Source organism: Apodemus sylvaticus, chromosome 11 (genome assembly GCF_947179515.1).
Source record: "Apodemus sylvaticus chromosome 11, mApoSyl1.1, whole genome shotgun sequence".
In the NCBI taxonomy this organism is placed as follows: Eukaryota; Metazoa; Chordata; class Mammalia; order Rodentia; family Muridae; genus Apodemus; species Apodemus sylvaticus.
In genome coordinates, this window is record NC_067482.1 from 45,304,769 (window position 1) to 45,329,524 (window position 24,756).

The 24,756-nt window shown below is 46.1% G+C and overlaps 1 protein-coding gene across 1 annotated transcript in view; it reads right to left on the reverse strand.

The window, feature by feature from the left end:
* Positions 1–24,756, reverse strand: part of Fam114a1 (family with sequence similarity 114 member A1) — a 68,839-nt gene that overhangs the window by 12,861 nt on the left and 31,222 nt on the right. The window contains exons 4-9 of the mRNA XM_052198812.1: positions 22,514–22,627; positions 22,283–22,392; positions 20,134–20,268; positions 13,602–13,754; positions 7,613–7,736; positions 456–547 (exon numbers count right to left, since the gene is read on the reverse strand). Coding sequence (XP_052054772.1) covers positions 456–547; positions 7,613–7,736; positions 13,602–13,754; positions 20,134–20,268; positions 22,283–22,392; positions 22,514–22,627 — 728 coding nt within the window. The remainder of the gene's footprint in view (positions 1–455; positions 548–7,612; positions 7,737–13,601; positions 13,755–20,133; positions 20,269–22,282; positions 22,393–22,513; positions 22,628–24,756) is intronic.

A 24,756-nucleotide genomic window follows, 5' to 3' on the forward strand; every position in this document is an offset into this window, starting at 1 on the left:
GTCCTAAGATGTGTCGGAGCATTGGTGGCCCAGGTAGGAGGACAGGTATGAGCCTCTCTCATCGCTCTAAAACCGGCATGTCTCTTTAAACAGCAAGGGTGGGAGCGGGAGTCTGGAAAGTCCCATGATGATTTCCCCCCTCGCCTCACTCTGAAGATAATCATCCTCTGACAAAACATTCTAGTTCCCCGTGAAAGGGCAACTGACTTTTTCAAGGTCACTAGATAATTACTCGTAAATTACAGAACGGAGGTCTCAGAAGCCTTGCATCCATCCCAGTGTCTCCAGACCTCTGGCTCCCCTCCTCCTGCTATGCCGTGTGTGTGTGTGTGTGTGTGTGTGTGTGTGTGTGTGTGTTTTCCTATTTCTTGCAGATCTGAGGAATCTTACCACCAAGACCCTCTTTCTCCTCAGCCCCCTTTAAAACCAAAGACACAGAACGGCTTGGTTCCGACCTTATTGAGTTTGTCAGGTGTAGCGGCAACGTGTAATTCAAACAGGAGCTCGGTAAGCATCCTAGCAAATTCTTCCCCACTCTCTTCCAGGCCTAGAAACAGAACACGACAGCAGTAAGAGGCGCGATTCATTTATTTTTCATCCTTCAGAATGTGGCAGCTCCCCTGACTTTGCAGCCAGCACTCAGGGTAGACTAAGGAGAGGCTTTGGCTGTGCGCCCTGAGGCTGCCTGGGAAGACGGATGTCACGTCTTCCATTGGTGAGCACAGCGGGGAAGCAGCAGGCTGCCTGGAGAGCACTGCCAAGGCCTAGCTGCAGGCCTCTGGCACTAGGGCACCCCTGGGCTGGCTCAGAGACAGCAGCGGCTAGGGGGAGACCGTGTGTGTTTGGGGCCACAGCTGTAGCAGCCCATTGCTGAAAGAGTGTGTATGGCCTGTGTACCAGAGACTGGTTATGCTTCCTATAGCAACTACTGACAATGCCCAGGGTGTGGTGCTGAGGAAGGGACTCGCAGGGTGGAGTGAGCAGAAGTCTTGTGGGGTGTGTGCTCTGATGTAATACCATCTCTCTGGAGAAATTTCCCAAGGTTCTCTAGAAGACCTGTGGGTGCTATAATACTTTTTAATGATCTATTTTCTCAGATGGGAAGCTATCTAAACTCATTCCTACTATGATGTCTGGAACATAATAGGTGCTAAAGAAAATATTATTTGAATTGATAATCTATTAAGATATCATATGATATATAATGCAACCGTCATATAATGTTTGCTATATAGTATGCTTATACATCATAAAATAAAACTAAATATCCCTGGCTGGGCAGTGGTGACACAGGCCTTTAATCCTAGCATTCAGGAGGCAGAGACAGGTGGATCTCTGAGTTCAAGGCCAGCTTGGTCTACATATTGAATTACAGGACAACCAGGGCTACACACAGACACACAGACACACAGACACACAGACACACACACAAACCCCTGTCTCAAACAAACAAACAAACAAACAAACAAAAACTCAAAACAATCAAACCAAACCAAACCAACCAACAAACCAAAAATATCTCCGGTAGGCCACAAAGACTGTTAAAAGCTACGGGCTCACATTTCTCATTTGTAACTTCAAGACAATGCCATCTTAACGTTTCTGGTGGGTGCTGAAGTATTGATTCCATAATGGGTTTATGAGCCCCCCAGGGAAAATAACACATTATTAATCTGGCCCAGTTGCATGTGTGTAAAACCCTCGGTGAAGAGGTTACCTGGGCTTGTGCCAGAGCCCAGGTATACCTCAGGGAAAAGCTAAGCCACGTGGAAAATATTGTACCTCACATTGGCATGAATATGATAGTTTCAATTTTATAGGAAAATGGCTAATGGGCAGCTCATAAAGATAGTCAGGGTGGCCTGTGAGTCTATTGCAAATGTTTATGTTTGGTCTATTTATTGTGATCTATATTCTCACAAGGGAGACAGGCTAATAAACAAACAGATAAACAAAACATTTCTTTCAAGTGATAAGTTTTATGGAGAAGCATGAGCCATGGGAGAAGGATGGGGGAGCTAGAACTTAGAAATCGTATTATCAAGTTCTTCATCTTTATCTATTTTATTCTTGCTTGCTTGCATATGTGTGTGTGTGCAAGGGGCAGGCCTGCTGCCCACCGAGGCCAGCGGAGGACGGAAGACGATGTTGGATGGATGAGTGAGTCTAGTTGGTGCCGGGGACTGAAGCCATGTCCTCTGCAAGAGCAGCAAGTGAGTTTAGGAATTTTATACAGAAGGTGCTACATTCTGTGCTTCCCTAAACTCGTGTGTTGACACCTAATCACCGGGCTGACAGTATTAAGAGCTGGGGCCGTTGGTCATGAGCACAGCATTCACGGGAATAGATTAGTGTCTTTGTAAAGAGTCCCCAGAGAGCTGGCTGACCCCCACTCCCATGGGAGGACACAGCTAGAGGATGCTGACTGTGACCAGAGATGGACCTTCTCAGGAAACCAGATCCACCCGGACTTTGATCTCGGACTTCCTTATGAATTTGTTTGTAAGGCACACTGTGATGTTTGTTATGGCGGCCTGAACACGTCAGGATTAGGAGGGAGGCTATGAGGGACTGATGGAGCCTCCTGGAGCACCGTGTTCTCATTTAGTGCCGGTCCCCACCAAACACATTTAAAATCTTTGTGTGTTCCTGTCAATGTAGGTGCATAACAATTCATTTACCCCAATTTCCCATTTTTACAAACAGTTCTATATCGTATTTGTTTCATATAGTAACTGAAGGGAAAGATGAAGTTGGGGGGTGTGGTCCCCACCTGTGGATAGCCTCTGGGTCAGGGGGAAAGTGTTCTAGGCAGTGGCGATAAAGTCTCGCAGGGATTGCGTCCGTCAAGTTCAGGGGGCAGTAAGGGGGCAGGCCAGTGTGGCTGTGCAGAATGAGTGACACGTGTGCACTGGGTGTAGACCCTGGCGACTGCCTTAGTTCAGGAAGAAGCAACTGTGGGAAACGTTTTAACAGGGAAGGTGAGGCCTGTAATACAGTTTGCAGCTGTAATATAGTTCTCAGAGGATGCGTAGGAAGAAAGCTTCCTACACAGCGATGCCTGAGGAGATTTGAGGATGAGACTCCATTAGCCAAGTAAGGAGAGGTTGGAAGGGAGGGGGTGAGGGGGAAAAGAAAGGGGTGGGGGGAGAAGGGAGATTCTATTAAAAAGCACAGGGCCAAGGCCTCTTCCGGATCCGCCCTGTCCAGTCTCCTTCATTCCCTGGGAGGCAGCGCTGCAGGGCGGGAGGGGAGCCCTTGGCTGAGACCCACCCCGGCCTCACCCCTTAGCCTCTGGGGCCGGAAACCAGCGGCCAGACTTCTTCAGCTCCTCCCCACCCCGTCAACTGGGAATCATACAACTTACCCTCTGTTCTTCGTAAAATTTTAGGTCGTACTTTCGGAGGGCCGCTAAGGGAACAAATCCAGGGATTTACTCCTGCTCAGCAAGCACTGTGCCACTGAGCTCCGCCCTGACTCCAGCCGTCCCTTTTGAGTTACTGTAAGATCCAAATATCCTATTGAATTGTTTCGTGAAGAAACAATGTACATGAATTGTTATGCACCACACTGACACGAACACACAAGATTAAATATATTTGGTGGGAATTAGCAGTAAATGAGGACACAAAGTTCCAGCTTCTACATGTGCATCATTTGTATTAAATATATACCAGTAACTTTTATCATGTATTTCAGAGGAGAAAATCACTAAAAATATGTAAAAACAGATGACAGACAATGTTGTGACAAAGACTATTACTGCTATTTTCTGGCTGTATATATGGCCAAGAGAACTTCCTCAAGGCAATAGAAACAAAAAAATGGGCTTTTAAAATCTCCTCACAGCCACGGTAAAGCAAACTGGTGGGCCATGGCTGTGTGGTGAGACTACATTGTGGCAAAAAGACAAACATGCAAACCATGAATCAGTGTTATTCAATGCGCAGGAGCCCGATATTAAATTTACTCTAGAAGACGACACCTTGTTATTGTGCTTTCTGAGACTACCAAAGAAATTATTTAATTATTAGAGAATTTTAGGAATATAAGTGCACTTATATGAAAAAAAATCCTGGTGAAATGCTTAGAATTCTGCCATAATTTTGCTCTTTTTTTTCCTTGATATCTCACGGACGGCATTCCTTTCTGCATCTCTTTGGGTGACCCCTCCGTCTTCCCAGAACTGTCATAGGCCTTTGTGATGGGGTTGACTTAACAACACCTCTGTTCTTCTCTCCCAGTGCCTCATTAAGTGTCTGAATGACATTTATTTATTAAATTAAGTTAATGAAAATTAATAGTGTTTTCATCATCTGGAGATGCCCTTTGGGGAAAATGGATCTATTACAGGAGATAATAGGGTTTTGTCATGAAGAGAGAGAAAAATTTACCACGTTCCCCTTCAGTCACCAAATTTATCATTTTTTCTTAATGTGATATTCAGCACTTCAGTGTGTGTGTGTGTGTGTGTGTGTGTGTGTGTGTGTGTGTGTGAGTGAAATCCAAAATTCTCAATTTACTGAATGAGGTTCTATATTTAAATGAGAATGTATCACATCGCCTATGGAAACACTTTCTGTTTGGCAGCACAACCCAGTTTCTTCTCCAAAGAACAACAGGGATGAACAATGTAATAGTATTTCACTTTGCATTTGCAACAATGTCTCTGATGCATGGGAAAATTTCCAGTGGCCGGTGTGTGTGTGTGTGTGTGTGTGTGTTGTGCATGTGTGGTGTTTGTGTGTGTGGTGTATGTGTGTGTCTATAAGAGTGTGGAACATCTGTGGGTGTGGGTATGCATAGGAAATGCAGGGAGACCAGACGACTCAGGGACCTCCCACATACTGTTTCAGACTGGGTCTCTCGTTGGCCACGGACTTCAGCAAAGAGGTCAAAGGCCAGGCTGGCTGGCCCCCAAGACTGTTTCTGCCTCCTGTCTCCCCATAGCTGATATTTCAGGACTATGTCACCTGTTCTGGATTTGCTTGTTATATAGATTCTGGAAATTCAAACTCAGGTCCTTACACTGGGAAGGCAAGGCCTTTAGTGGCTGGTCGGATCCCCAGCCTGAGGGTCCTTTTAAAAATCCTTTCAGAATGACACACCCAGAAGGACCGAGATCTAACTCAAGTATCATGAACTTGAAGAGTAGTCTAATTGGGGTGATGGTTAGTGATGGGAAGGGTCATCTATTGGGTCATCTTAGGTCCCCAATATGCATCTCTTCTAACAACTAGTATTTCAGTTTCTTCATTAGAAAACAACAAGGCTGCCATCTTCAGTGACTTTTGTAGGGACATACAGATGCTCAAAAAGATTATTCCCAGTTGCCCCGTTGATATTTATTGGCCCCTTTCTACACTCCAGTATAATTGATTCTTTTATTTTGATGCAACGAGCATACATTCATTCCATCAAGGCAAAGGCACAGAAGATCAGGATGTGGAGTTAAAGGGGGAAACCATGATTAAACAGGTTTATGAATACACAGAATAATTTACCGTGAGCCTCAAGGCTCAGGCACAGGAGCGCTTGAGTCTGAGCTTTGATTAACACACCTGGGAACACAATGATTCTGTGACTTGACAGTGACAGTATGGACACCTATTATCACTCCTCTGCTTGGCGAGGAAATGACAGGAACAAACAAGTCAAAGCTGCCGCTCATTCTTCCTCCCCAACCCCCCTGGTAATGTGTGGACACACTAAGTAACAATAGTAGCAGCTACCATATTTGAGCAGTTCTGTATTCCAAGACCCATAACGTGGATTTTTTTGGATGGTATTTAATCTGAGCCTTACAACAGTTCCCAGAATAGGCAGCACTGTCTCCAGGATATAGTGAAGATGCTCTTTTTGGCAGCGTCATATAACTTGTTTAAGAAATTAGTGAAAAGGCTTCCAGCAGACTTTTCTATTGGTCCTAGAAGCAGCCAGCCCTGTGTCTGCAGTTGCTCTGCCCAGTGGTATAAACTACAGGGAGCACCTGTGGCGTGGTGCCTGTTACTGCCGCCTGTAGGAAGACATGCCACACGTACACTGGACATGCTGGAGTCTGTTCCACTCCCAAGTGGATGACCCAATGTGGTCATTGTGCCTGGTCTACTTTGAGAATAGTTTTTCCCTTCTTAAAAGAGGCCTTGCTTCTCCTAAGATAGGCTCGAGATTCCGTTGGGCTCCAGTCACTTTTGAGAGGTGTGGTGGTTTGAATGAGAATGGCCCCGTAGGCTCACATATTCGAATGCTTAGTCTCCAGTTGGTGGAACTGTTTAGGAAGGATTAGAAGGTACCGCCTTGTTGGAGGAGGTGTGCCACTAGGAAGCGGCTGTGAAGTTTCAAAAGCCCATGCTAGACCCAAGCTGTCTCTATCTCTGTCTGTCTCTGTGTTTCTGCCCCCCCTTTTCTTTCTCTCTCTCTCTCACACATGCACTCTGCTTGCAGGCTCTTCTCTCTCTCTCTCTCTCTCTCTCTCTCTCTCTCTCTCTCTCTCTCACACACACACACACACACACACATACTCACACACACACACTCACACACACACACTCTGCTTGCAGGCTCTTCTCTCTCTCTCTCTCTCTCTCTCTCTCTCTCTCACTCTCTCACACACACACACACACACACACACACACACATACACACATTTTGCCTGCAGTCTCTCTCTCTCTTTCTCTCTCTCTTTCACACACACACACACACACACACACACACACACACACACACTGCCTGCAGGTAAGGATGTAAGTTCTTAGCTGCTGCTTCCGTGCCATGCCTGTTTGCCTGCCTTCATCTTCCCTGCCACAGTGGTCATAGACAGACCCTCTAAAACTACAATTAAATTCTTTCTTTTATAAATTGCCTTGGTTGTGGTCTCTTCCCAGCAATCGAACAGTAACTAAGACAAAGGGGAAGGCGGTTGGGATGTGTTTAACTCACTCACTCCATGACCTTCAACTTGAAACACCTCACCCTGGGGCACTGGGAGAAAATGGCACAGCCCTGGTCAGAACTGGACTTTCTGTGTGGTTGATGGAGATTGTCCGTGGAGTCTCAGCTAGGCAAGTGCCCTGCTGCTAGGCTATCAGCCTCCCGCACCAAGAATGGCACTGTTCAGGTGGTGTGTGGGACACTTGCAAATACACAACTCCTACACACAGAAATGAAAGGGAATAATGAAAATGAAAGCCATGCAAAGAAATCCATTGCAAGACTTGCACGCCATGGTCCTCAATCACATTAAACCACACAGGCACATGGAGTTAGGTGGTGCCACATACATCGTGGTCACTTAGGCCCAGCCCATTGTGCTTGGTTTATTTGACTTTTTGCATTTATTTGTGCTGGCGATATGTCAGGGACTGTGCTGGACACCAGAGGAAGAATGGGGTTCCCATTCAGTAAAGGAAGGGCTACACATCACTGAGACCAGCCCTACACCCACAACAGCTGCCCAGGGCATTCTGGGAGCCACAGGAGGCACGCTTGGATTAGGTAAATCCCGCCCTGTTCTAGGGGCATTCCCTCAGCAGCTGTGCCTGAGGCCCCATCCCCTCCCATCCCCTCCCACTCCCCCACCCCGTTCACCTTGCTGCCTGTTAGTGCTTTTTACCTTGTTCTTCCGGATTTGCTTCGTTCTCTGATTCTTTGGCTACAAAGATGTCTTTGATAGAAATTAGGTCATTTTTCAAGCGCTCTAGCTTCTCTCCATCCAGTGATGCTAAAAAGGACTGAACCTGGAGAAAAACAAAAAGAAAAAAGAAAGAAATAGGTCACTTTAACTACCGTAGTTTCCTCTCTGCAAATAGCGTTTCCGCACAGCTGTCTCCAGGCTTCCCAGCAGCTGCTGAGCGAGCCAGTGTGGAGGTAAGAGGGGGTGGGCTCTACTGCCCATCCACACGGGGCCCCCCAGCCTCAGCCCTTCTCACTCAGGAGTTACTGCTGCTGCTGTTACAACTCAGTACACTTCAGGCTGGCCTCGGGCTGATTAAACAGTCCAGTCTGGCTGTGAACTTAACTACTCCTGCACCACCAACCCCTCGCCCCCTTCCCTGCTTCTTCATGACTGTTCCCGGCACGAGCAGCCACACAGGACTGTCTCCTCCCTAAAGCAGGATCTACACTTCCTTGGGATCCTTGGTATGGTAAACAATAAATATGAAGCATAAGTCACTGGTCACTGGTGGTGGGAACCCACTGATCACAGTGGTTAGAACACGCTCTGGCCTCCCTCCACACAGCACCAACATCAGTTCCTCACTCACTCACTGCTGACCTTGTGCAATACACTCCTATGCTCCGTCTTTATCTGTATCCTCAGACTGCTTACATTTATTTACCTTAAGGTCATTTTGATCATTAAAGCATAAGAACTGAATTAAAACACTGTGTTGCTCAATAAATGAAAGATCTAACACATATGCATATACATACACACATACATACATCTCTCTATATACATATATATGTGTATATATATATATATATATATATATATATATATATATATATATTTGTATTAGACATGACTAACACTGAGTTTAAAAAATGTCCAAGATACATTTTTATTTTCTGAGAATTCATTGTCTAGCATAATAGTTCTCAACCTGAAGGGGGTCTGTATATCACATATCCTGCATATCAGAAATTTACCTTATAATTCCCAACAGCAGCAAAATTACGGTTATGAAGCAGCAATGAAATAATTTTGTGGTTGGGCTCACCACCACACAAGGAACTGTATTAAAAGTTGAAAACCACTGCTCTAGGGGAGGGAAGCCCAAGACAACCGGTATCAGCCATAATGGACGTGGGGGGAGGGCCGCGCAGGCTCAGCAGGGAAGGAGGGAATGGTCACTGTCTTGGGGAGGTAAGGAGCTGTGCAGGGCGAGCATGGGAGAGGAGGCTCGGCTTGCCTGCTGTCACCTCAGCTCACTGTCGGAAGTCTCTTTTTGGACAGTGCCCTCTGCATACACTTCAAAACAAGTACAGATGGCCATCCTCTGAAGATTAATTTAAATTTCCAAATTGGTCACAGGTCATGGAATATCATCATGAAAATGAGGCATGACTTTAAAGCCGTACATTTCTGGGTTTTGCATTCTGCAAGTCAGATGCCTGCTCTGAAGGGAGCACTGGCAGAGGAGCTCAGTCCTCTTCAGGATAGTTTCTCCATTGATGTGGTAGCAGATCGGCACAGGAGGCCAGGAGTCAGCCCAGGCTGGCAGCTTTTGCTTCCCCGAGGGTTTATACACATCGCTGGGTGCTGTGCACCTGCCCAAGGCTCTGGGAGGAAGTGTGGGCAGGAATCCAACACAAAACCCATTAGCCATGCAGTTCGGTAGGTAGCAGCAAGTGTGCCCTGCTCTGTGGCTCCGGGCCAGCCTCTCTGGCTTCTGCCTTCTGAGAGCCTTCCTTTTCCCCATGCATGCTCCTGCTTCTCCTTCTTTAACTCCAGTCTGCTACAGCAGTGTGCACTGAATTATAGTCGGATGCAAGAATTAATCATAATTAATCACACATTCTTCACAAGGGTACACAGAGAATCTTATACCCCCTTTCCCTAAAAGTAAAATAAAATAAATGCAACCAAGTGTAATGAAGCAAAATGATTAGATTTTGCCACTTATCATGTACCACACTGCCAGGTCTGTCTTAGAATCCATCTGACACAGCATCATTGATAATACTTCCTTTGTATTATTTATTTACTTATCTATTTATTATGGCATGTGTGCTGCTGACGATGTAGTGTGGGTGTGCATATCATGATGTGGGTGCTTGGCTCTGAACTCCAGTCCTCCAGACACTTAAACCAGCCAGCTCTCCAGTACTAATACTTTCTTCCCTTTCTCCTGTGATGTTTGAGTTTCAGCCAATGAAATATCAGTGGACACACCGAGCATCCTTTCTTGTTCACAGCTTTCAAATGGGAGTGTCCTCTCCACTTCCTCAGGCTGATGAGACTCAGAAGACCACAGGCATTAGACCATGGTGACATCTAATACAGTTTTAAGACTTGGGCGCATGGGATAGTTCCCCGTCTTAGAACATTCTCCAGGCTACTGGGTGGGTCTCTTTCCCATGCTGTGCTGAGACCAGTGTGAACCTAGGAGATGGCTCTTGGTAGCTGCTTGCAATGGGGAATGTGGAGCTGGAACAAAGGTGTCTCGCTTACCTGTGCATGGCACTTTGAGGTAGCAGACAGCTGGAGACTGAAGGGGCAGACTGGGGGATGCAATAGAAATTCAGGGAATGAGAATCCCACCAGGGAATTCAGCCTCAGAGTGGATTTCTTCAAAGGTTTATCTCAAAAGTTCTTTAACTTTTAAAATATCCATGTAAGGCTGACAGTAAAGACAGGCTACTTAGTTATGTTGTGTTTCAGACACACAATAACATTTTCTTAGTATAATTGTATCCTGAATGTTTCATGAGCATTACATTTTAAGGAGTCATCCTATGAGTTTTTTTTTTAATTGTCTGTTATTGGGATGGTGGGGAATTGAACTTAGGACCTTGTGTATGCTAGGTGCGTGCTTTACCCCCAAGCTACAAAGGCCTTCAGCCCTTTTCTTATGCATTTTATTTTTCCCATATTTATTTATTTGTTTGTGTGGGCATGAGTAGGGTCAGAGAGTTTCTTCCCCCATTTCCCCCACCATGTGGGTTACAGGGATCAAACTCAGTCCATTGTTCTTGGAGGTAAGTGCCTTTACCTGATGTGCCAGCTCCTGACCCTTATTTGTGAGTTCAAATGGAATTTAAATAATTTATTTTCAGTGCTGGGCTTTGTGCAATATCTATGACTGAACTTTATCCTCAGTCATCTCTTTATTCTTTTTATGTACTTTTTATTTTGAGACAGAATCAGGTCAGGTCTTGAACTCACTCTGCAACCCAGATAAGCCTTGACCTTGAAATCCTCCTGCCTCAGCCTCCTCAATACCTGGGATTCAGGCCTATGCCACCAGGCCCATCTTAACTTGATTTTGAATTAACAAGTGATCACTTGTATCTATGGGATGCAATGTGGTGATGTGACCTGTGTACATGGGTCTGTGGGATACAGTGTAATGATCTGACCTGTGTACATGTATCTATGGGACACAATCTGATGATCCGAGACATGTGTACATGTATCTGTGGGATACAATGTAGTGATGTGACATGTGTACATGTATCTGTGGGATACAATGTAGTGATGTGATGTGTACAGGTATCTGTGGGATACAGTGTGGTGATTTGACATGTGTACACGCTGGGGAATAAGTGTATCATGCTGATGAATGTATCCATGAACACACAGCCTCACACCATTTTTTTGGTGAGACTGTTCCATGTTTATACTTTCAGGAATTTTGAAATATGTGCATTCCCGTTGCTCACAGTCCCTGTGCTATAAATTCATCTCTCTGGCAGCCATTGTATGGCATTAGCTGTGCCTAAAGACCTTGTCTTCTTGTTGGAGACCTGTGTACAGGAAGCTGTCTGTTAACTGAGTAACCCACTCCAGACTGTCACAGAACTGAAAAAATGATTTCTGCTGGTTTTCACGTAGACGTGTAGAGCTGCGTGTGACAGCACCGAGTAACTATCCCCAGTGTGCTTTTGAAAGTTCCACATTCCTCACCAAATGCCACAGAAATCTCCAAGCTGAGGAAAGAAAGCAATGCTTGTGGAAACAATGTACAAAGAGCAGATTCAGACCTCTCTAGGATGTCCCGAAAGGTCCCCGTGTCAAAGGCTCGGTTCCCAGCTTGGGGCTGCTAGAAGGCGGTAGAAGCCTTGGGGGTGGGGGCAGGGAGAGGTGTCAGGTCATTGGAGACCTGTCTTTGTGGGACCTTGGTCTAGTCTTCTTCTTCTCTTTTGCTTCCTGGGCCTGAGCGAGTGCTGTCTTACCATATACCCCAAAGCAACTTATCATGGATGGGACATTATATAGCTCACACCTGTGATCTCAGCACTTGAGAGACTGAGGCAGGAGGATTTTGTAAGGAAACTGAGGGCTATTTTGTAGCTGAGGTCTATGACAGAACTGGCCAGAATGCAATCTCTCTATATTATCAGAGTAGGGGGCCAGTCTCCTGTCTCCTGTCTTAATAATAAGAGATATTTATAACAAAATGCATAGAAAATACAATGTCATCAGCAGTCTGCTCACTTAGACACACGGATACACAAAATAGCGGCCAGAGTTCACCGTGCACTGACCTTGTCCCAGCCATGCTGCTATGAGCTCTTACATGGGCGATGCCACTGAATCCCGTTAGAAACCCTGAGAGGCCGGCTTTATCGTCGCTGTCATTTCAAGCAGATTGCGGTAAGAGGGATCCAAAATCCCTCAGCCTCATATTTATGTATAACCACATAAAGGCTGACTCCTGACTCAGCTTTTGTGGGGAGAGTTCTGTACTTTGGTAGGAAATTACTTTTTTTTTCCCTCGTTTTTTACCGGATTATGGGATTCTGAATGTAAGGGAGCAAGTTTATAACAGCGTAAACTGTGGGTGGTTGATGGCAACGCCAAGCTGTTCTCTGCAGACACAGAGATGTATCTCGTAGGCAGTCTTCCCCATTGGTGACAAGCTTGTGTCTATTTGCAACTGTGATTCAAAGCTCCCTCTCTGGTTTTCTTTTCTGCTGGTGATAACACCTGCTTGTGTTCCACGTTTAATTAATGAACTAAACGAGCTCTTTACTAGGGGTTCATCTTCTATCAGTATGAGAGCATTTTTGTCTTTTCGTAACATTTAAAAAAATTATCCTTCAATTGTGTTTTGTTTGTTTACTTGTTTTTTCCAATAGTTTAATTTATCATAGTTGTGTGTGCACAGGGAGGTCAGAGGATACGGTGAAGGAGTGAATCAGCTCTCGCCTTCTGCCTTGTATGTCCTGGGGGTTGAACTCACCGAGTCAGGCTTGGCAGCAAGTGCCTTTACCGGCTGAGCCATCTTGCCAGCCCTTTTTGTTTCTTCTGTGAGGCAGGGTCTCATGCAGGCCTAGCTCTGCCTCCAATCCATACAGTTTGTTTGCCTGGGGTCACGTGGGGTAGTGGGAACAGACAGAGTCATCAGTTTGGTAATCTGGGCTTCATAGGTTTCTAACTAGGAACATTTTCAAATGATTCTCAGAAGGATGGTTTTGCTGTTTATGGTCCACATATTGTGGTAAAGGTAATCAAATAAGTAGAACGGTAACTCATAAAATAAGTGCCTACAGTTTACAGAAACTCCAACCACTCACTTTCTGCTCACTGGGTAGAATAAGGGCACAGGCTGGTCAGAGACCTCTGATCTGGCATTGAGATTGCCAAATGGAGGGAAGGGCTTGGCAGGCAGGTTTCCTGCCATGGGGAGGGACAGTGGGGACTCCTGATCTGCTGACCCTTCGGGGCTCAGTGGAGTGCTAGGTTAGTACAGGGCAGAGAGGAAGCTGTGAGGAGCTGGAGGGGCTGCACATCAGGATGGACAATATGTGAGACCTTAGCATAAGTCACGAGGTGGGAGAACACATCTTTATGCCTCTTCGCAGTTGTTTCTTCCATGCTAAGGAAAACACATCACCCGAGAATGCCATTCAAAGGATCATGGGAAATGTACCTTGCTCTCACTCTCATTGGACAGAATTTCCAGGGCTTCCAGGTGGGACAAACCTTGATATTCATCAAACAGCATCCCATAGTGTGCAGTCCTCTCCGCCGTGAGCTGCTGGGCTAGCCTCTGCTTCTCCTTCTCCTTGGCTTCTCTCAGCATCTGCAGAGACACAATGTTCATGAACCAGACAGGTCTTTCCATGCTGTCTTCCTGTACAAGATAAGGAGGCGACGGGGAGGGCAGACATTATATGAAAAATCACTTTCATTGATTTGGAATTTGTCAAAAATGGTTCTTTGTGAATAGATCCTCCTCCATGATCCTTGAACTCACAAGCTCTGCGTAGTTGGTTTGGTTTCCAGTAACAGGTATAATCTCCCTCTTGTTGCGAGGGCCTTGGGCCAATGAAAAAGATGTTGGTTACAGATAAGGTGTGTTTACACTATTGGACCTGCCCCAAGCTGGTCATTGTTTTAGTTCATAGGCTTCATAGCTGGGTGGGACTAAGGGTTGCTCCTTCCTCTTGGCAGCTTCAATGCTCCCTTGCGATATCATAAAAACTAACCCTCAGAGAGGAGGATTTCTGGTACCCTTGAAGTCCAATCGTTATGGCTGCCTAAACAAGACTCAAACCAAAATGACACCAATAGACATGCAAATGTGGAAGCCGGGAGGTCATGGGGCCTCAGCCCTACACAAAGAATGCTAGGACACTGAGGAATGCCGGGAGTGGGAGAAACAGTCTTCTCCAGGAAAAGCCTCCAAGTTAGGTTAGCCAATACCAAAGGGTCGGCCCTGAAAATGTTTAACTACACGTAACTATATAGACTACGCAGGTTGTGCTTCTATATTTGGAAATTATATATATGAATGTATGTGTTACAGTAATTAAACATACACACAGACAGACAGACAGACAGATAGATGTGTTAGGAAACTGAAGTTAGGAAAATAGAGGTCGTGAATTTGCGAGAGCAAGGGGTACATGGAAAGAGTTGCAGGGAGGAAAAGGAAGGGGGAAAGGTGATGTAAATATAATTTAATTTCAAAAACTAAAAATACATTTTAAAAGAATGGTAAAAATAGATACTAGACTGATACTGTTGATCAATATTTACATGTCCCGTTTCATTTTATTTTTGGCGGAGCCAAACAAAGCCAGCCATGCATGCCTAGGAGTGGAACTAGAAAGAAGCATGCGAAGGTGTCCTCTGCTCCCCACTGAAGTCTTCTCGTGTGTAGTTAGTTCTTTTCTAAATGTCCAACATTTCTACACTGACAGGCTTTCAATGCGCTGCAATATAATGTGGGGGTGAGGCAGTGAGGACCTTCACGCTCCCCGGTGTGACTCAGGAGAAGGTTTTTATTGTAGACACGAGGGAGAGGACAGACACCGGGCTTCTGGAAGAATCCAGAGCATGGACAGAGTGTAGGAGACCAAACCTGGCCAGGAGACTGAACCCGAGCATGAGAGGAGAGAGGAGGAGGGCAAGGGAGAGGAAGGGAGGAGAAAGAGAGCGAAGAGGAGCGAGAGCAAAGCCAACTTGGAGCTGAGAGAGAAACATGAGAGAAGAGGTCGAGAGGGAGCAAAGGGAACAAAATGAGAAAAACGAGAGGAGAGCAGAAATGGCAGTTATACAGGAATGAGAAACTGGGGAGAGGGGAGCCCGAGGTACCGTGTGTGTGTGTGTGTGTGTGTGTGTGTGTGTGTGCGCCTGTGTGTGTGTGCCTCTGTGTGTGTGCCTGTGTGTGCCTGTGTGTGTGTGTGCCTGTGTGTGTGTGCCTGTGCGTGCATGTGCCTCTGTGTGTGTGCGCGCGTGTGTGTCTCTCTGTGTGTGTGCACATGTGTGTGTGCCTGTGTGTGTGTGCCTGTGCGTGCATGTGCCTCTGTGTGTGTGCCTGTGTGTGCATGTGCCTCTGTGTGTGTGTGTGTGCGCGCGCGCGCGTGCACACGCGCACGAGAGCTTTCTCAAAGAGCTGAGAGCCACAGGTCCGAGTGAGGCTGAAAGCCAGCCAGCACTTTAGTATGCTAATAGGCACCGGTGTTAGCCAAGGGTCCTGAGCACTGGGAAAGGCCAATTCTTCCTGACTATATGAAGAATTCTGCACCCAGGCGATTTCAAAAAAGAAAGAAGCTGGTTTGATCTTGCTCTGTTACATCAAAACAAAACAAAACAAAACAACAACAACAACAAAAAAACTTCTGTGGGTGAAGATGAAAAGAGTTAATAAATATAAATTCACGACACACTCATTAGCAGACGCTTAATAGAAATTGGCTTATAGATGCTTGTGCTGGGCTCCAGAGGTATCTTTTGATCCTGAGTTTCTGTTCACATTAATAACTTCTCTTTTTCTGCCTTTCCCCCTTCCCTTTTTTTTTCTGCTGTCTTCTCCCTCTCCATGTTACCTCCTTTCCCTTCTGTTCATCTATACTTGCAGTGTTAGAGCTAGAACCCAGGCCCTGTGCTTAGAAAGAGACCCCTCCCCTTAAGCCCCCCCCCCAATTATTTTGTTGTTTTAAAACAAGGACAACAGAACGTCTGTCCATTATTAACAGCATTCTGGACTTGCTTATTTTGATGCGAGGCTCTTTTATTTGATTTCTCATTAACTTTACAAGGACATTAAGTTTATGGAGTCCTTTAATATCTGCAGAGAGCCCCGTAAATACACTGGCCAATGCCACAAGGTCACAGGGGGAAGATCATCTGAGAACAGAGGCTGGTGTTTATTATGTGCCAATAAAACAGGCAGCCTCATTTTCCATTTGGGTTCTTGAGGTTGTTATCCAAGAACCCACAGGGCTGTGGAAGGAATTCTCTCTCCTGTCTATCTTTAAGACCAAATTAGTAAGCCTCTGCCTTTTACAGTTTTCAAAATAACACAGCGGAAAACATTACTGGGAAGGTTTAACACTTGTAATAAAACTCAACTGGCCCCCTGGCCTCGGGAATTGGGGGGATGGGAAAACAAAAGCAAGAGGCTTGGGGCTGGTGCCACTCAGCAGGGCCAGCGCCCTCCCTGAATCACTGCTTTGGGCTAAAGTGAAGAAAGAAAACAGAGAGGAAAGGCAGCGTCCTTAGCAGAGTCTGAGTGAACTTGTAAGTGAGGAGTGAAAATCAAAGCTGCCCAGGAAAGCAGCCCTTAACCAGGTGGCTGGGCTCAGTGTGCCTCTGGAAAACAGGTAAATGGGTTTAATTGGAGGGAGGCAATCAGGACATGGAGGGACTCTCACACAGGGAAAGGGTGGGACCGGAACTGTGAAAGAGGAAACGGTGGAGCAGGAGAACCACTGACTGATCGTGTTCCCTGTGCCGTGGGAGAAAATGAGGCAGCACAGGCGTGACCGTTCCTGCTGTCCAGAACCACTCGACCGACAGTCGACTTCTGCCTCAGCTGAGTCTGCAGTGCCTGCCAAAGGCCCCATGCTTAAGGCATGATCTCCAGCCCATGACACTAGTGGGAGGTAGCGGAATCTTTCGGAGCTGGAGTCCAGAGAGTGGAAGTTGTTGGGAGGGTGCCCTTGCAGGGATACTGGGAGCCCGGTTCCTCCCTGACCCTCACCTCAACCCACACCGCCCCATGGTTCCTGGCCTCCAGGATTAACAGGTATGTTGTTTCCCAGCCCCCTCACTCTCATGTTCTGTCTTATCCCAAGCCCCGGAGCAATGGAGCCTGCTGACCAATTACAGAAACCTCCAGAACAAGGAGGCCAGACAGGGATCAGAAAGCTGACTAACATAGTGTCTTCAGTGTATCAGGAAACACTGTGACAGACGTTCTTTTTGAGGTCTGTTGTCCATACTGCCTTCTCCCCTCCAGTTCCTCTGAAGACCTTACAGCCACCCTAGATGTTCATCTTGCCTCAAAGCCCACACTTACTTCATCAGGAAATCTGAATCTGTTTCCAAACTGTACCTCAACCAGCCACTTGTTGCTGGCCGCAGGGACCGCCACACTGTTCTGACCCAACTTTATCTCTCATTTAAATCACAGCATTTGCTTCCCGGGGAGGGTGACAGGACATCCTGGGGACCTTCCTTCTATTCCAGGGAGCATAAGTGACCACAGACTCTAGCTGCTGGTCAGTAAGTCCATTCCTCAACTCTCAACACTTTTCTCCGCCATCTCTGGTGCTAGAGAGACACCAAGGCAGGCCTGTTCTTGAAACTTGACTTTTTGTCCAGAAGACTTGATTTTTTAAATTAAAGGTTTATTTTTACTTATAAGTATGTGTATGTGTGTGTGTGTGTGGGGGGGGGGGGAGCGTGTGTTTACACATGAGTGTAGCTATCACAGAGTCCAGAAGAGGGCATCCTTACAGACACTATGGAGCTCAAGTTACAGGCTGTTGAGTGCTGCCCAACATGGCTTCTGGAAACTGAACTCTAGTCCTGCAAAAGCAGCAGGCGATCTAACCACTGAGCCATCTCTCCAACACGGGGAAGAATTATTATCTTACTTTTAAAGACATAATAACTGTGCATACAAGGAACTGCATGATCACCTGATGTGTGTATTATAATATGTAAGAACTGGTATAGCCATCTCCTCGGACACTGATCACCTCCATGTGTTGGGGGGGACCTCTGAACCTCTCTCTTCTTTGTAAAGTACCTAATGAATTGTAGTGAGCTAGGATCATCCTGCTCCATCGGCTGCCCTCACTCCGCATGGCCCTCACCAAGCTCCTTAACCTATACCGCAGCCGGCACGCGGCCACCCACCCGGTCTCCTCTTCGGTTCCCCTCCCCTGGATTCTGACATGAACCAGCTCTTATGGTTGCCCCAGGCTTCAGAAGTTCCCACCCTGTTGTCTCTTAGGTCTTACCCCTCGGCCCTGACTAAATCCCTGTCTCTCTCAACCCATTTTGTATCTACTTCTGGGAGGAGCAAGACTCACAAGACTGAGTTGCTTCCTTGGCCCAGGTCTCCCTCCGCCACTCTGGTTTCACCATAGTAACCACTGTGGTCCTTTTTTTTTTTTTTGCTACTTTTTATTCGATATATTGTTTATTTACATTTCAAGTGAGTTTCCCTTTCCTGGATCCCCACTCTCCGAAAGTCCCATAAGCCCTCCTCCCTCCTCCTGTTCCCCAATCCACCCCTTCTCACTTCCCTGTCCTGGTATTCCCCGACACTGCTGCTCTGAGCTTTTCCAGGACCGGGGGCCACTCCTTCCTTCTTCTTGGGCATCATTTGATATGTGCATTGTGTCTTGGGTATTCCAAGTTTCTAGGCTAATATCCACTTATCAGTGAGTGCATACCATGAGTGTTCTTTTGAGACTGGGTTACCTCACTTAGAATGATGTTCTCCAGTTCCATGCATTTGTCTAAGAATTTCATGAATTCATTGTTTCTAATGGCTGAATAGTACTCCATTGTGTATATATACCACATTTTCTGTATCTATTCCTCCGTTGAGGGACATCTGGGTTCTTTCCGGCTTCTGGCTATTATAAATAGGGCTGCTATGAACATAGTGGAGCATGTAGCCTTATTACATGCTGGGGAATCTTCTGGGTATATGCCCAGGAGTGGTATAGCAGGGTCCTTTCTAAGCTCAGGTGACCTGTCAGAGGCTGTAGCAGTCCCCACCCCCACCACGTTCATTAACAGCCCTGCCAACGCCCTGCATGACCTGCCAACACCTGCAGCCATTACCGCTTGGCCCCCATCTCTGAAGTTTTCACCCCAGCTCACTCTACTCCATCATGTAGCATCCTGGCTGGCCCTCGTGGGTGCTGGGTGACACACTTCTGTTCATAGCACAACCCTTTACATGTAGTTAGCCTGAAGCTGTGACAGACAAATAGCGCAGGTGGCCCCCAGGCACGGTAGCTTGGTAAATTAACTCAGGACCCTCTTCACTTTACAAGGGTAGCTAGAATTTGCCAGTTTTTAAGACCCAGTCTCACTCTCTGTAACCTTACCATCTTTCCTAGAATAAACGTTCACACATGGGCAGACATGTCTTTATCGGGGTTCTGTTCTAGCTTATGTAACCGTCATGGGCAATGTTATCAGGAGGTACAGATGCCACCTCAGTGCACGGGGGAAACTGAGGCACAGAGATGGAAAGGAAACCCACAAGGTTGTACGACTGAGAAGTGGGCGGAACGGGGGTATTTACAATGCCATACTTGGATAAATCTGCAAGAGATTATTAAATGAATAAAGTCAAACATGAAAGTGTGATCAATAGGCTGCCCTTTGGCTGGAGAGAGAGAGAAAGAGAGAGAGAGAGAGAGAGAGAGAGAGAGAGAGAGAGAGCGAGAGCACATATGTTCCACTTATAAAGCATAGCAACACAACTCCTGTACCCAGATGTTTATTTATCACGACATCTGTATGATAACCGATAGCATGTATAAAGGTCCATTAACCTTGCCTGTCTCCCACGAGGTCTTCGGTGGGGGTGTCAGACACTCAGCTTTCTTTCTGCTTCTTCTGTCACATAAGTGGACGTGTGCTTTGACTTTTGTTGGGTGAAAGGAGGAGGAAAACAAAATCACTAACAGGTCTCGTCTCACCTGGGACAAGGAAACGGTTCTCTCCATCAGTGTCTTGGTGCGCTTGAACCCTGGGTCACTCTCCGCAAGGACGGTCATGGTTTTCTTGCCAATGAATTCTAGAGCATCCAGACCTCCGGTGAGGACGCTCTTGCCCTGCAAATGAGAACAGCATGTCAGATTACATTTTCTACAGCTTGCTGTTTGGTCGGCAGCGGCCGGCATCCTCGTCAAATATTAAAATAAATAGAAAGCCACAAGTTTTTCACACCACGACATTGATCATCTATTTAATCTGTTTTCTTTTCCTCAAAAAACCATACGTTATGTAATTTGTAGAGAGTGCAGTGTTATTAAAAAATGATGTTTAGGGGGGAAACAGTGCACATTAGGGATTCATGTCAGTAGCTCTGAGCTTATCAATGGATGTGTATCTAAGACATAAAATTAACAGATGACCCGATTGTCCTGTTTGAAAGAATTTTAGCATAAGTAAGGGAATTATTTGGGGGTGGGTTATTAAAATGTCAAATACTCATGCTAATTTAGCTGATTTTTAAATCCAGGGCCCCGAAGCAACGGACCCTCAGGCTGTTTCAGATGACTCTAACACCCTTTCAGAAACTGGGGAACACCAGCCATAATCAGTACATTAATGAGGTAAGACAGTTTGACTTCCAGTTTAGAAACTGGTCTATTATCCAGGTATCACTGTGGGAAAAACCTCTGCCCGCCATTCCTTTCCTTTTAACAAAAGTGAAAACAACAAGACTCACATCTGCTGTTCAAATAAACAGAACCACAGTGCTCTGAAGCCTCCAGTCATAACCCCAACAATACAACTCCAACTACAATCCCCATACATCTGCACGTTCCTTACCTTCCGTGAAAATATTAGATTTCATTTTTATATCATCTATGTAATGTTCATAATTATTTAAATGGCATATTCTATCTTACTGAATGGATGAACCTTATCAGACACTTCCATTTCGGAAAATGTAGAATTTGTTTTCAAGTCTGCAGCCCAATCAAAACTCACACTTTGGGACAGATTTGCAAGAACAGATGATACAAAGGGAGGCTATGGGTTCAAATTAAGTGTCCACCATCAGCTCAGGAACATCCCTGGTCCTCAGCTAGTACTGAGCCTTCAGGACATTCTACAGACTTCTGGAGGTGGAGCCTGGTTGGAGGAAGTAGGCCACTCCGGGATGGGATATACCTCAAAGGTTATATCTGGTCCCCAGGCCCTTCCTCTTTCTCAGCATCCTGGTTGCCAGAAGTTAAAGAGCTCCTTTCTTAGATATTCCCGCCACCATGATGCCCTGTCCAAGCACTTGGGACCAAGCCACCATGGACTGAAGCTTTTCAAACCATGAGCAAAATAAATCTTCCCTGTGTTATTTCTGCTAGGCGCTTGTTTCCAGCGATGATAAAAGCAGCTAGCACAGAGAATGATGGGCTTCACAGGAGCTCACACCTTTGCTTGCTCTGATTGGCTACGCCCCTCCCCACCCCACCCCAGCATCCTGCCACTTTAGCTGAGACTCAACAGAGACTGGGAAGTATCTATGCTCTGCTGGGCAAGGGCAAGCCTTCGGGTGGGCTGGACTGTGGGAAGAGTCAATTCAACTTAAATGAAAATGAATAAACAAATGAAGGAAAAATAGGGCTTTCAGGGCTACATTTAGGGTTCTGCAGGGAAGCGGGCAGGAGGGGTCAGGAGGGGGGCTATGACAGGGTCGGTCTCTGGGCTCTCCCCCTGAGTCGTTACTAGTCCTTTTTGATGGTTTCACAATTTTAAGAGAACTAAGACCTGATCCAGGAAGGACAGCTGTCCCAGCTCTGGGTCCCTTCCTCACTTAGAGGCTGTCCTTGTAGCAGTGTAAAGGACACTGTTAGATCAGATTGAAAAAAAAAAAAAAGAAAAAAAAAGAAAACCCCCTTCTAACCACTCTGTTCTTTTAAACACAGAGCGCATTTCATCTCGACCTTATTATTTCAGATCCAAGGTTATACATACTCTGTAGCAGAAAGCATAACAAACTGTAATCCAAAGTCAGGAGCGAGCAGGGCTGCCTTCTCTCTGATGTATCTGGGTCACGAGCTGGAAAGATCAAAGGAACAGAACCACCAGGGAAAACAGGGAAGGCCGCTAGGGACTCACCGTGTTTTGTACCACGTTGGTGAGGGCTGAGAGCATGCCCCTAGACCCTGCCGCCCCTGATGGAGGAGGAGTGTGAGGGCCTCCGGCAGGGTCCTGATCTGGAGTCACATCTGTCATGTCGAGAGAGAACACCCTGGTTAGAGTGTGTTTTTGCTGATCTGAACTTGGGCTCTTTTCCACCGTGCAGCTGAGTACACGGTGTAACAAAACACCAGGGGAGCAGCCACTCACTTTGAGAGATCCCGTTTTCGGCATCGGTTGGGGCCCCTTCCGGAGATCCGGAATTGACACTGTGGATTCGGAGGGTTGCCCCTGCCTTTTCTTTGACTGCTGTTAATCCGTGACCTGTAAGGAAATAAATATATATAGTTCACCGTGTACCGTCTGCACAGTCTGTGACCCCTGGACTAATCTCACGAGACCATCTGGCCTGTGGGGTCCACCCTGAATAGCAGCAGGGTGTTCAGATTCCCTGGGGAAGGTCCCAAAGATGAGCTCAGCATGGTCACACTGAGTAGTCCTAAAGCCACTCTCCTGTCATGACTCAGTTTCCTCACTATGTTCCCAGACCCCTTGTGGCTTCTGTCTTTCACGGTGGCTAATTTTTTTTGCACTGAAATTCCAAACTCAGTGTCTTTGACAGGCATGACTGCCATGTCTTCTTCCTGCTTTTCAAAGTGTCATGTGGTTGATAATGCCATTCTCTTTTGGTTGCTGTTGGTTTTTGAAGTCCTAGCACATTGCAGGTGCTCAGGTAACACTGGCTGGATTGGAGTCAGATGATCTTCAATGTTCCCATGTGTAAACCTAGGCACGCTGGCACATAATCCTACAACTCAGGAAGCTGAGGCAGGAGGGTTGCAAGTTTGAGGCCAGCCTGGACTGCATAAGATTCTAGGCTAGTGTGAGCTACTTAACAAGATCTTGTCTCTAAACAAAGTCCTTCAATCAATCAATCAATCAATCAATCAATCAATCAATCAACCAAAAGTACACCATGAACGGTCTTGAGCTGACAGCTCTAAATCAAAAGGTCAGTCAGTGGGGAAACTGGGAAGGAGTACCAGTTCAAAGTAGGCTAAAGGTCACTGTTTTACTCCATCAGACAAATAACACCTCTATTTCCAAGAAGGGACAGTCTTTATTTCCAAGACACTGGCACAGTTGGGAGTCAATAAGGAGTACAAAGTAGACCTTCCCACTCACTGGGCAAGAACCAACCCTTAACTTGATAGAAAAGAGTCTTCTATTTCATCTAAAGACAGCTTGATACCCTGCACTGAGATGGGGCAAGCCTTTCCTAGACAGGAGGGAGGACTCAAAGCACTGGCAGACCACTGTGGTCCTTGTGGTTACTAGAAGGAAAAACAACCTGTGCTCCCTCCATCTGGGCACCTGCTACCTGACTTGGCATGTAAGGAAGGACGTCTCCTGGGACCCTGGGTTGTTCCAACACAAGACAGTGGTAATCAAGACCAAGGAGGACCCCAGAGCCAAGTAGAACCAGTCAGAATTACAGACCACTGTTCCAATGGCTGTTCATCATCTCCCGAGTTAGAGGAAGACACAGATTAGTCCACACCCAACGAGTACTATTTTGAACCTGATGTCAATGCATAGAACCCATGTGAAAATCTGGGTATGGTAGCATGAGTTTGTAGTTTCGGAGCTAGGGACGTAGAGACAGGAACATCTCTGGGGCTTGACATCCAGCCGTTGTAACTAAGTCAGTAAATTTCAGGCCAAGGGAGTCACGCTGTTTCAAAAGGCAAGGCAGACAGAAGCCTGAGGAATAATAACCTTTGACTTCCGAGATTAACCTTTGGCCTCTGCACATACTCACACATGCACCCCCACATACACACGCATACACACAAAATGCTGATTTATCGATTATAACCTGATGTATCAAAGCAACACAAGGCAATGGTATTTACTGGTTCATTCCAACAAAGGCTGTTTGTCATCATATATTACCTACAAACCCTGAAAACTTAAGGAAACATGATTTACAGCTTTAATTACAATAGAAATATGTGCCTACACTCATGCAGATAATTAAACACAGCTCAAACTCATTACCGAGTTACTCGAAAAAACAAACTGCTAAGCCTAAGACTTAATTATAAGCTTTCAATCTGACTTGAATTAATTCTTTCTAGCCTCCGATGAATTCCAAACATTTCAATGGAATCTCATCGAAATTTCAGCGAACATTTAAGTCATTGACTTCATGGTCTTCAAAGTAGTTTAAAAACAACCACCACCACTACCACAAAAACCACATAGATTTTTCAAAAGGAGACTGCAGAGCTCTCCACCCATGATTCACAGCAAAGTCACACAAAGAGTGAGCTCTGGAGGGCTTAGCTTGCTCAGCTCAGGCTCAGGGGTTCTTAGACTCATTATTAGCGCTTTCATCTTCCCGGGCCTTACACTCCCTTCCTTGACTCCCTCCATAGTAAGCTAGTCTT